This window comes from Falco naumanni, chromosome 2 (genome assembly GCF_017639655.2).
Source record: "Falco naumanni isolate bFalNau1 chromosome 2, bFalNau1.pat, whole genome shotgun sequence".
Lineage (NCBI taxonomy): Eukaryota > Metazoa > Chordata > Aves > Falconiformes > Falconidae > Falco > Falco naumanni.
Window position 1 is genome coordinate 107,229,092 of NC_054055.1, and position 12,586 is coordinate 107,241,677.

The 12,586-nt window shown below is 41.3% G+C and overlaps 1 protein-coding gene across 1 annotated transcript in view; it reads right to left on the reverse strand.

Moving 5' to 3' along the window:
- Positions 1–11,655: 11,655 nt before the first annotated feature.
- CXADR (CXADR Ig-like cell adhesion molecule) overlaps positions 11,656–12,586 on the reverse strand; it is a 37,086-nt gene continuing 36,155 nt past the window's right edge. Inside the window, exon 8 of the mRNA XM_040582870.1 lies at positions 11,656–12,207. Within this exon, the coding sequence (XP_040438804.1) occupies positions 12,166–12,207 (42 nt within the window). The 3' untranslated portion in view covers positions 11,656–12,165. The remainder of the gene's footprint in view (positions 12,208–12,586) is intronic.

The window sequence follows — 12,586 nt, forward strand, 5'->3', positions numbered from 1 at the left end:
GACGACTAATCCAAAGTAATCCTCTTTTGAGATCGCTGATTCACCATCTGATTTGCACTCTGATTTGTACTGGGAATGCCTGCTGCTGCAAGTTATTCCAAAGTGGTAGATTATTTTTCACTGCCTACACTTTGATCCCTGGAAACTGAGAGACAGCACACTCATTCCAACAGCTGATGAAATAAAACTGAAAAAAATAAGATCAACACATTTTTATAAAGTGTCCTACTGGAAATAAAGCTATAACATCTTATTTTGGCAGTCATACCTCAAATAGACATGAAAGGGAAGTTCATAGATTAAAAGCTTTGCTTTTAGCATTTCCATAAGCCTATCCTCCACCTTCCAATTTCCTCTTTTTGCCTATTGACTCACAATTCTCAGTCATTTCAACTCATGCCCTGCTATACTTACTCTTCTTTTACTCCAGCAGCTGTTGTTGCTGGCAGAACACTGACCTGGTGAGTGCATTGGACTTTGATGCAGGAAACCTGGTTTGGGGTTATCTTTCTGTTGCAGGACATCTTTTTGATCTGAGGCATCTCACCTAACCAATCTGTGGCTTGGTTCCCCCTCTGTAAAATAAAGCCAACCATCTGCCCACCCCCTCATCTCCCAGCATTTGGTTGTCTTTACTATTTCACCTGTCAGGTCTATGCGGTAGGACAGGTTTCCTACTGTTTGCCTATAGGTCTAACACAGTGAGGTCAGTCTGAGTTGGAACATTTAGACTGAACCCTCCCATAAGAACAGCAACTGCACATTATTTGCTAGTGACACGAGTAAGCATGTTTAACATTTAACCAAATTAGCATCTGAAAGAACATTAGTAGCTTTCTGGCTTACTACATTCCTATTCCTTAACTACATCATAAAGGTAATGATATTGTACATGTGGATACGTGTGTGGATTTTTTTGTATGTAAAATTTGTTGGCTTTTTTTGCTTTTATACTTGTTTCATATTCTTAATTAAATATTCACCCCAATAATTGCCCTTTCATTAAATAATTTCAGCAGTTAAGAGACTGAAGTGAAAATCAAACATCATGAAATACAGTAAGACTGCATAATCTAGTACTTTCTTCACATTTGTATGGGCCATTTCATAACCAAGAACGTATAATTCCATAATAAATCATTAAGGAATAAATTTATGTTGTGTTTTTCTATTCAGTTACTTTGACTAAATTAACATTAACTAAGTCCATAAGATAAATCAGGATTACAAACTGAGAACAGAGGAGTACAGAGGAGATAAAAGGAAAGGTTTTTTTTCAGATTTCAGAAAGTTTTTAACTCATGGCTATGACACTTTTCCATATCCAGTGAAGACACCGGGTGCTGGTCCCCACTTGAGTTTCTGGATGATGTACAGCAACAATATTAACAGTCATTTTAAAAACATTGACATTCCTAATTAGGTTGAGGCTAATTTTATGAAGGCTGTCAGATTTCTTAGATGGCTGTATGATACATCCAACAGAACTGAATATTGGCAAAAGGCTATTAACCACATTTCTCTCTTCAGGGTCTGCCAAAACACATTGTAGAGTCAGCAGATATTCCCTACAGTAACTTCCAAACAGCAGCAGCATTCAAGTGCCTATAACCAAACACAAACTTCCCATGGAAGTTTTGCTGCTTCTGTGGTGAAACTGACTGAAATTGCTATTTTTGTAAGCACCCAGGTTAGATCTCAGAATGTGTTCAACACAGATTTCCACAGGCAACCACAGTAAGCCCTTTGCACTGCTTTTAGTGGAGCTGTAGTTTTCATTCTTACCTACATCTTGTTGCCTGAGCAACAATGGTTTGGATTTGGCTTTCTTTGTTTTTCAATTCCACTCAATCAAATTGAAGGGGGGGGGGGGGGGGGGGGGAAGCCAAAAAACAAAGCCAAAAAACATCACAGAGCTCAGCAAAAAGTGCTGTGCTTTTGTAGCCCCCATCTCCCTTTGATTCAACGCCTACCCTGTCTATAAGTTGTACCCCAACAGAAGTCAAAAAACCTGAAAGGATACTTGCTGCACAAGTTTACGGGCACAGCATCCATAACTTACAGTACACGTTGACTCTAATAGTAAAAGCTACTTGACAGGGGAAATTTTTAAAAAGGAGAGATTCAGGAAGGTAAGGAGGGGAAAGGGAAAGTGGCCAGCAGGGAGAGCAGCAACAGGGTGCAGGAGGCTTAGGAGGCTTTCTCCCTTGCAGCAGTTGGCAGTGATGAAGACGATGACGCTTTTTTAACATGCTTTTCCTTTGTTATTATATAGCAGTTCTTACTGGCACAGCACTCATGACCAGCAGTCATGTGAAGGGATCTGCAGTGGCTGGAAGAAGGGGCCTCTCTGGTGAGATCACCTGGCCAGTGGGAACCAAGCTGAGAGGCATAAACAAGTTTCATGTAGGTTTCCGAGCAGTCTTCCAGTGGCAGGAACGCTTGCCTTTCATCCACTTAGACAGAAGTCAAACCGACAAGCTAAAGACAACTGCAGTCTTATTTGTGGTTTTGCTTTGTGAATCTTATCTTTCAGGGCTTGTATACCAGAACCATGGTGTCATGCCTGGGTTGCTCCCAATGAAGACAAGAGCTGAAATGTGCGCAGAATAACTGTTTCTAGCTTGACGTTGTATACTGCCAATTTTTTATTTTTTTTTTAGTTTTCCAGAGGAGAGAGTTCAAATGCAGATGTTCTCAAAGTGTCTGTTTAACATAACATGCTATTGGAAATCAGGCACTCACATCCACATGAAAATCTTTCAGAGAAGGCTTTCTACTGAGAAATATGTTAAGCCTGAAGTTCCCTTTCCCTTCAGAATAAATTAATCGTACAGAAAGAAAATCAGCCACACTCAAATGCACAGCTTGTTATATCCTATGAATTTCCACTGTGCCTTAAAAACAAGTAACAAACATAACATGCATTTCTTACAGTGCTCACTGCTGGATAGAATTCATGCCAATTACAGGTTTATGTTAAGATCTCTGGGAAATCATGAATAATATCAAAGTTGTGAAACACACTTATTTTGCTAAATATTAGCTCATATCTTAGACATTTTTAGAGAAATAAGTTTGACATCTAGTTTCTGTATATTAACTTTAAATATCCAGCCTTATCCTAGTATTTTATGTGTTGACATTGTACTATAGCAAAATCATATAATAAAATTGGAAATTTACGTCAGGGAGTGCATATTATTAAAATATATACACATACATATAAAAAATATCTAAAATAAATAGAAATTAATATGTATATATTACATCAAAGAATAAAATATCTAAAAAACACTTTTTAAAAAGATTGAATAACAGCATCTTTAGTAGAAATGGCCAGACACACAATCATAAGATTTCAACTTTAAATTAAATTGCTTTTATTAAATACATTTTTTCCCTGCTCAGCTATTGGTTTATTGTTGTTTCTTATCACAAGCCTGTCTTTAGTGATGTACTCTTGAAATCTCACTCTTTCTGAATATGCGCATTCCCCATACATGAATCATCTCATAGCAGGACAAACCTAATCCTTATTCTTCTGCATGAAAACACAGTGTCAAGCCAGTACACTCAGGGGACACAACAGAAGAGCAGCCACCACCAATATCAGCACACAATATATCATTTACCTTCTTCCATGGATTTTCTTGCTTCTGGCAACCCATTGACATGCTAAAATACGGCTTTTTAGTGTAATATAATAGGACAACAATTTACTGGCATACAATGAATTTTACGAAAAGTAATAGTTTTATTTTAGGTCAAAGAACAGTTTGGCTTACTTTCCAACTAAAGGGATCTGTGGAGCTAGTCCTAAATTAATTATTCACCCCAATAATTGCCCTTTCATTAAATAATTTCATCAAGAAAGTGGCTCTGAAGCAGACACTTTCTCTTGGTCCCCTGGAGCTCCTCCATGCTGTGCCAGCAACTTTCCTGCTACTAAAAGAAAAAAAGCAAAACATGAGTTTTGCATCCACCACTGCGGTAGCCAGGGAACCTGGGAGAGGTAAATAAGCACACTTTTACGGAGGCTCTGCCACCAAAGGGCATTCAGCACCCTGCCTCCAGCCCACGCCATCGGGATCCCACCCTGGTCCATGCCACCAGTGTCCCCTCCAGCCTGCAGCTGTGGGTGGCACAGGAGCACAGTGCACCTGCCTGATGCCTTCCTGACACTCCTGGCACCCCCAAACAGCTCACAATCAACAAGCCAGAAGGAAGATGAGATTGCCAGGTCCCAAGCTCATGTGAATAATGCTAAGCAAGGGCAAAGGCCCAGTCCCTGGACTACAGCTTGTCCACTTTGATTCCTTTTTATAGCAGAGTTGTCTTGGAGACACCCATTGGAGATCTAAAATAGCACTAGGGAATGAGCTTTCTCCCCATCCCAGGCAGTCACAGACACAGTGCTGAAGCTCATTTCTCTTTTACTTAGAAGTATATATGTATACCTCTATAGAAGTATACATCCCCCCCAGGATGCAAGGGGGAAGCCATCATCCTCCATTCCAGTCCCACGCTGATTCCTTGTGGATGACCATTTTGCTTCTTTCCACAAATAATAATGTGCTACAGGAGACAGCTTTGGTGGGACAGCACTCCTGGGTTTATGAGGATGTGCAACCAGGGACACAGGCTGTCCATAAGGGGCCACAATGCACCAGAAAGACAGAAAGGGTGTTAGCTGCATACATGCTTCCTTAATCCCCTGTTGCAATAAGAACAACTGCTACGTTCTTGAACAGGGTGCTCGGTGGACCTCTGAGCCCAATTGTCCGCTGTGACAGATCACAGAGGATCTAAGTATCCACCAGTGGTCCAAGCAAGCCACTCAGTTGTCACCAGGGCCTGGGCTATGGGCTGATTGGCACAAAAGAGTCAATGGGATTCAGGAACTGGGGGACTGCCATTGCACGCATGTGTTAAACAAAATCATAGTTATCATCAAACAAACTGATAAAACCCTACTGAAAGAATTAAGAAGTTTCTTTCTTACATGTCTCAAAACTTCTATAAATAACGAAGGAATTACTACAGTTTTCTCTTCTGATCAGCTGTGGCGGTGTGCTTCCCCCCTGCCATCTTGCACCTTATTTCCTTAAGGGACCACCAGTGGCAGTGACCAGGGATGCCTCCGGTCCCTGACAGCAGCATTCCACTCAGAGTGGCTCTGGGGGTTTGCCTGGGGATCCCACAGAACAGGCAAGGGCTCTGACACCAGCCCAGCCGCGTGGGGCCTGGCCCGAGGCGAAGGCCTCACAGCCGCTGTGGCTGCAGGAGAGGCCGGGACGGCCCCTGCACATGTCACAACGCCCCTGCCCCGTGCTGACACGCCAGGCCCCGCTGGCCTCCAAGGGCTGGTCAGCACAGAGTAACTGACTGAGTCCCACCTCGCCGTGAGCACAAACCTGGCGTTTAGAATCCTCTGTTTTGAGGATGAAACTCCAACCACTGGATGGGTGGAGGCGCCTGGACCTCTCCCACCCTGAGCAGGGACACCTTGTTGGGAAGACTCGTGCCTCCAACTATGTTGGATATTACCTGGGAAAGCGTTGTTAACTAAAGCACTGAACTCTGAACTCGAGCTCAATTGTTGCAATAAGTGCATTTATCAATGGCAATTTTGAATTTATCTGTCGCCTTAATAAATTATCTATTTTTATCAACTTTGTGAAACCATTTCAGAGAAAGTCCTTAAACTGGGCTCTGAGAGGCAAACGACAACACTGATGAGTGGCTGCACATATAATCCTTTAGACTTAAACCCACTGACCAAGTCTGAGACTTTGATTGGATCTAGGCACACCTAGACTCCTTTCTGGGAAGAAGGAGTTTAGAAAGTAAGAGGGTCCCTCCTGAACCTCACAACTTAATGGGAGGGCTGTGTCCCCCCTCCCCTGGCCACTTGTCAGACTCTTACCCCTCAATGTGCCATCAGCTATGTAGAAAACAAAGCTATGTAGCTTTGTGGCTGTTCATACCACAAACATGGCATTTTATGTTAGCATTTCCATTGCTTGCTGCCGTATAAACCAGGCCAACAGCAGCTCTGCAGAGATTCTGCACAACAGTCATTAGAATTTGTATTCTGACATCGTCAAATCCTTTGCTTACGACACCTTTGTTCTACACAGGTGCCTCCCAACAACATCTCCTCTTCTGTATCTAGATGGAGCCGCTGAAGATATTACCTACCCACCAGCTCCTTTTTGCTGCCAGATAGTTCTGCGGACATAGTAGAAATCGTACACACACACACCAAATTTACTCCAGCAAAAACTTACCCAAGCCAGTTTAATCCATCCTCATCAGCTCATTGCACTGAAGCCAGAGCAGAGGCCCTAGAGCCATAAACAACCATCAGATGGTCAAACACTCGTCATTCAAATACGGCACTGAGAGACAACAAAAGACTCCTCTTGCTTTAAGAAAAGAATAAAAAAGCCAAGGAAAAAAAAAGAAAAAAAAAAAAAAACAACCTCGTGCAAAATGTAAGACACCTGCCATGTCCTAGGGAAGTAACCTCCCCGGTTTTCTGCAGCATATAGTCCGGGTCAAGAGACCAAGGGCTAGGAATTGCCTGGAAACTTAAGACTTCTTATAAAAGGCCAAGATTTTTAATTGAGGGAGAGGCAGAAGAGCAAAGAAAGGAAGTCCCCCACCTCAGCTGTGGTTTCCCTGCCCAAGAGCTCTCAGGCTCCCTCTGGGACTAAAATCACCCGGGATGGCAGCCAGCACTTCTAACTATAAGGCAGGGGGTCTGTGGTTTGGGATTGCACGCTCGCAGCTAATCCAGGGTGCAATTGCTATAGACCAGTGCTTTGCACAGTGACAATGAATGGCAATTCTTACTGTTAAATGCAGTCAGACTAGCAAGATTTTGCCCTAAGGCTTGAAACTAGCCTAGCTTCTTCTAAGCCTTCTCATCATGAAAATGTCTAGCTCCCAATTTAAATTATAAAAAAAAAAAATAAAATATGAAAATGTGGATTTGTAAATATGAAACTTTTCTGTCTGTCATAGGACAGGCTTCGGTGTGTTAGCACCCTTTCGCAGTTTCAGCAGCTCACATAGAGCTTCCTTTGAGGAGTCCTGCAAGGCTTACATGCACTTTGTTTCCATGTTAGTGCACGATGTGAGATTTATTAGACTTATCACCTTCTTTACTGTTAATCTCAGGAGTAAGACTATCAGCCTTTGGAAAAGTTTGTTTTCTGGTAAGAGGACTACATGGAAAAAGGTTCAAAACTGAGAAAAACTTATGTAAAAGGAACATGATTTTTCTGTAAAGACAGAAAATTCTTGTTGCGTTAATGATGCCTCAGTCATGAGGACAGAGAGAACAGCAAGCTAGACTCTCAGAGATGGTAAAATGCAGCATGACCCAGTGTTAATGCAGAAGGCAGTAATTCCGTTGGGGGTTTTTTGTCAGCCAAAACATTCATGGCTTATGTTGTGATAATTGTAATTGATGCCATTTACTTTGTAACTGGGGAATTACTTACGAAGTACACAGTACATTGTAAACATTTTTGCATATTCAATATTAGCTCAGGCTCCTGCTATTGTCTAGCTGCTTCCTGAATGTTAATGCAGCCTGCATTATACTATTAAGCAAGCAACTCAAAATAAATTACTTGGGAATTCTTAACATATCACATATTCCTGTAAACAATGAAAGTCACATGAGGAATACAAATGAACTGGAATGAACCACAGTGAAGTTATAGCCATGTCACGCTAAGAGTCACGTTAAAATCCAGTGAGTTGGGCCTCATGTATGTGGATTTCAGCAAGCAATCTTTGAACATGGCATCAAATTGTAGTGAAAGATGCTGCGGTTTCCTTTTAAGTAATGGTTTCCCTCTTTACCTTCCACATATTACTGGAGTTGAGATTGAAGTCAGCTAATCCTCTTCCTTTGTATTTGACCCATCTGTATTTTGTAAGTAACACAGGAGGCCTGGAGCCTGCAAAGACAACTGCAGTGCCAGCGACCCATCTGCATGGCCGCTGAAGCCAAAGGTGATTTGCCCACCTGAATGTTTCACAAGATGCCTTAGGGAGAGACTCGGAATGACTTCATTCAAATAAAATAACTGCATACATTTTTGCAAGCTCATAGTTGAAGACATCATCAGCTTTATCATCTACCATCTCCTGTAAGTATTAAAAGAAAAGTGGCAACTGCTGCCAGTGTGCTTTGTCCCGATACTGACTGGGGCAGGATGGCCTGGGAACATGCTCCAGGTATCTGTGGACATTTGTGAAAGTTCATACGTGTGGCAGCCAATAAGATGTGCATGCGATACAATTCAAGCTGTGTATCCTATTCAGACTAAAGGTTTCTGAGCAGGGTAAGAGGCCAGAGGTGTCTGGAAACATCAGTGTCAAAAGCTGAGGTGTCTGTAGCCTTCCAGCATCTTCAACTTTACATGGCAGCTGTGGATTGCCATTTTTTGATGCAAAGAGAATTTGGGTACATGCATCTTTTTCACAGGACCACAGAAGAGCTGAAGTTGGAAAGCACCTCTGGAGTTTGCCGGGTCCAAGCCCCTGCTCAAAGCAGGGCATTCGAGTGGGTCCTTGACACCTTTTAGCACTGCTGCTGAAAGCAGCTCTCTGCCTTTTTCTTGTACTTTGATCCTTGTTTCCACTCTCACACTGCCTCCTTCCCCTGTTGTCAGCACAAATACTGGTGCAGCCGCTTGCTGAACTGAAATGATGAACATACCTGAGTTAAAACCACACTACATCACATGGAACTGATTTTAAACTGTATCGTGTCTCTGATGTGGCTCATGGCAGCTGCACCAATGCTTACACTGACAAGATAGGAGGTAGCCCAAGGCCAGGAAAGAAAAGCCAAGACCCAGACAGGCTGAGCCAATTCCTTCTGTAGCATGCAAACTCTGTCATTCAAAATGCACATGCCAGAGTCATGATTTGAGGTTTCTTAATTTTATGCAAATAATCACAATGTTGATACAAATTCAGGCACGGATACAGCTGTAGCAGTATGAAATTGCCCTGCACTTGCACAGATTTTCCCATTTCTGAGCCTGTTGCAGTGGTATTGCCTGTAGGGCAAAGTTTAATCCGAATCAGCCCCTAGACCACGAGCAAGTTCATCTGCTGAACTACCTGGCTCACCCTAAACCTCAGACAGCATGTGAGACACCACTGAGGCAGTCTCAACCCACATAACCAGCCTTGGTACACAGCTTGCAACACGTATTCTCCAAAGTCTACATCAAACCTAAAGGTCTACATGACTGCAAGGCTTGGTAACTACAAAGAAAATGCTGGTAAGCGTGAGAATGGATGAGCACAGTGCTACTCTTCAGATGTCTGTAATTATAATGGCTTTTGGAGAAATGAAATTGAAGTGGTCTGAACTAAATGGAGTAAAGTACCAGCTTGATCTAACAATTCCCATTTGATAGAACAACATATTATGCAAGGATTGTGGGAGAGCACTGCAAGTTAGTTTACCTGTTTTGTGGCAACGATGCAGGCTACCAAGTGTAGGCAACTATAGGCTTTGTCTGACTCTCCAGGTCCAGGCCAGTTAGCTTCCACATGAAACACCAGATGAGATATTTTTGGGTGTGGACAAGAGCACAGTTACCAAACAAGCACCTGCTTGAACTCTCCTGTGAAAAGCAAGCCCTGGCAAGAAATTAAGGTATGTGAAACACACTACTTCTTCTCACTTAACAGTATTGGCACAAGAGCCAGGGTGTTTTCCACCCACTGACCACGCATGACCAAGCTATTCTGCATTATTAGATACAAAGGATAAACGGTTCAAAAATTAATCTATAACCAAGTAAAAATGCCTCCTGACACCTGCAATCAGTCCTAAACAGCCACCCGGTCACAATAATCTACACAGGCACGACCTCCAGGCTTCATTATTGTATCCTCCAAGCCTGAGAAAGGTGGCAGAAAGCAGACTAACGGTCAGACTCCATCTTCAGAGTTCCTGTGTGTTATCAGACGAGCTTTCAAACTTGTCTCCTATTTATGCCACAACAACATACAGCAAACAACACTTACTCAGTGACCTCACTGGGGTAGAGTTCTGGGCTAAATACCCAACACACAGTACCTTTCAAGAGACTCAGTACTGGTATCTGGATATCTGATAAGAACATGTGAATTAGCTAAGCAAGACGTTAGAAAGATAACAAAGTAGTTGTACAGTTACTAGTTTCTTGCAGAAAAACTAAATGCAAATTTCTTTGCAAAATGGACACACATAGAACTTCAACAAAGTATTTGTTACACACTCTTTTACTTAATATATACACATATCAGAAGTTAATTTAGGTAGGAATCTGGGTACAAAAATAGTTTATTCCATTCCTTCAAGAACGTACTTTGGTGCATCGTTTTGCAGATTTTTCTGCAAAAAAACCAGTTCTTTTACAAAACTCAATTTTTAAACAAAACTATAAGCTTCCTACCTTTCTCCTCCCTTCCTAAAACACCAGCAATTAAACACTTAGACGATGGTGATCACTGAGGGGGGAGGAGGGGGGAGACACTTATTCACTGTAGCAAAAAGGAAAGTTATATCTATAAATCACTACCTTGCAGAATATACAGTTCAACAGGCACTTGCCGCTTCTTGACCAGGCAACTTTCATACTGATCCCAATGGAATTTTACCTTGATTAATTACTTGCCAGATTCACTCACAGACAAGTTCAGGCAGCATAGAGTCAAAGGAGAGAATGAGGAATGTAAAGTTTTGGCATAAAAACAAGTGCTTCTTAAAGGCAAAGTATCTTTTCTGCAATTATAAAATCAAAATTAAATAAGATTTGGAATAATTTTATTTTGCTACTTAAACCTATGACATTTAGAAACCCTCCTCTGTTTCATTTTTCTCATGAAGATATTACTGTTTCCTTAGATGATTTTACTTGTTTTTTCAAGTGCAGTGACAAACCCAATTATATGGAACTTTTGGTCTGAACTTTTGCATCTGAGTGTGAGTTTATTCTAGTACTAGTTGTGCTCTTCTCAAAAATAGAAGCAAAAATAATTTAATAAGTAACATTTTTTCAGCCTTGGATTTCACCAGTTTCACCAATGGATTATACGGTTACCTTCAGACCACAAAATAACAGGTATCACTGGATTAAGGTTTAAATTAGTATCTACATATTATCTATGTAGATATGCACACACCCCCAGTATTTCTCAAAAGCAAAGGAAGATGTGGTTGATGAAAGCCAGGTTGCAAGTTGCTCGCTGTTACTCTCTAAGTGCTGGGGCACCCTTCAGTGTGCTCTGATTTGTGTGGACTGTGACAGATAACGCGTTACCAAAAATGCCTGAGAACCAGCAGAGTACCAGGCTCCAAAAACTAATTAATAAGCTCCTATCTACAGAGTTGGTCACAGTGATCATCCTTACATGGTTCGGTAGATTATTATTTTCATTATGAAACCAATACCCAAAGTTTCCATGCCGTAGGAGGCAACAAGGACCCTGCAAACAGCCTGGTTTAAAGAACGTGCTCTTCTTCCCTCTGGTGTCCTGCATGGTAAATTGGGGGGCAGAAGGAATGAGGCAGTGTGCAGACATGAATGACCACAACACCTGCATTAACAGATTATGCTGAAGCATGTGTTAACTGTAACGTTCAAGTGCATTTTATTGTGTTACATAATATATACAATCTTAAAATGGAGTACATTTCACACACGGGTTTTAAGACCTCATTGCTATCACTACAGCATTGAACAGACGATACACTTCCTATCAAATCATCAGGAAAACCCAAAACTACTCTATTTCAGATTACAATCTCTTTCAATGTCCCACTGCTTAAGGCTATAGTTCTACTACCTGAGCTGATTTTGTTAATTTCAATTTTTTTAATCTCCATGGTTGGGGGGCAGAGTGGAATGATTGCGCACACTTTTCAAAAAACAGGACTAGCAAGAAAAATGTTGGTAGTCACTTTGTAAACTTTGCGTTAAAAATATGTAAAATAAAAAATGTGGTACTTACAAAACTGAATACAGCATACTTAACAATCTTGAATCTAAAGTGAAAAAACAGCACTTCATTTTATAATGTACTTCAGTCTCACCATACTTGAAAGTCATGCAAAAAATGGTGCCTGTTTCTTCATATTTATACCACTGTTATGTCACCAATCTTGTGAGCGATGTCATACTATAAAAAGAAAGAATATCATTAATCTATATTAACAAGAGGCTAGATACTGTAAAATACAGCAACTAAATGTACGATTCAGATCACCACCCAAATTATGGTCATTCAGATTACAGAGTTTACACCTGTGTCTTGCAGAAAATGAGTGCAGTGGTGTAGCAAATTGCCTCCATTTATCAGTGGATGCTAAATGACTGTAAGTTTAACTTCATAGCAAATTTTCAGTATCTTCACATCAGTTATTTGAAAATCCTCGTGGATTTCCCAGCGCATGCCAACTGCAATTCATTTTTAAAGTATCTGTCAAGTCTGCTTAGATGTCTCTTTCTTCAGTTTCATACTTGAATTACCAAAGAACCACACTTTCTTGTGGTTACTG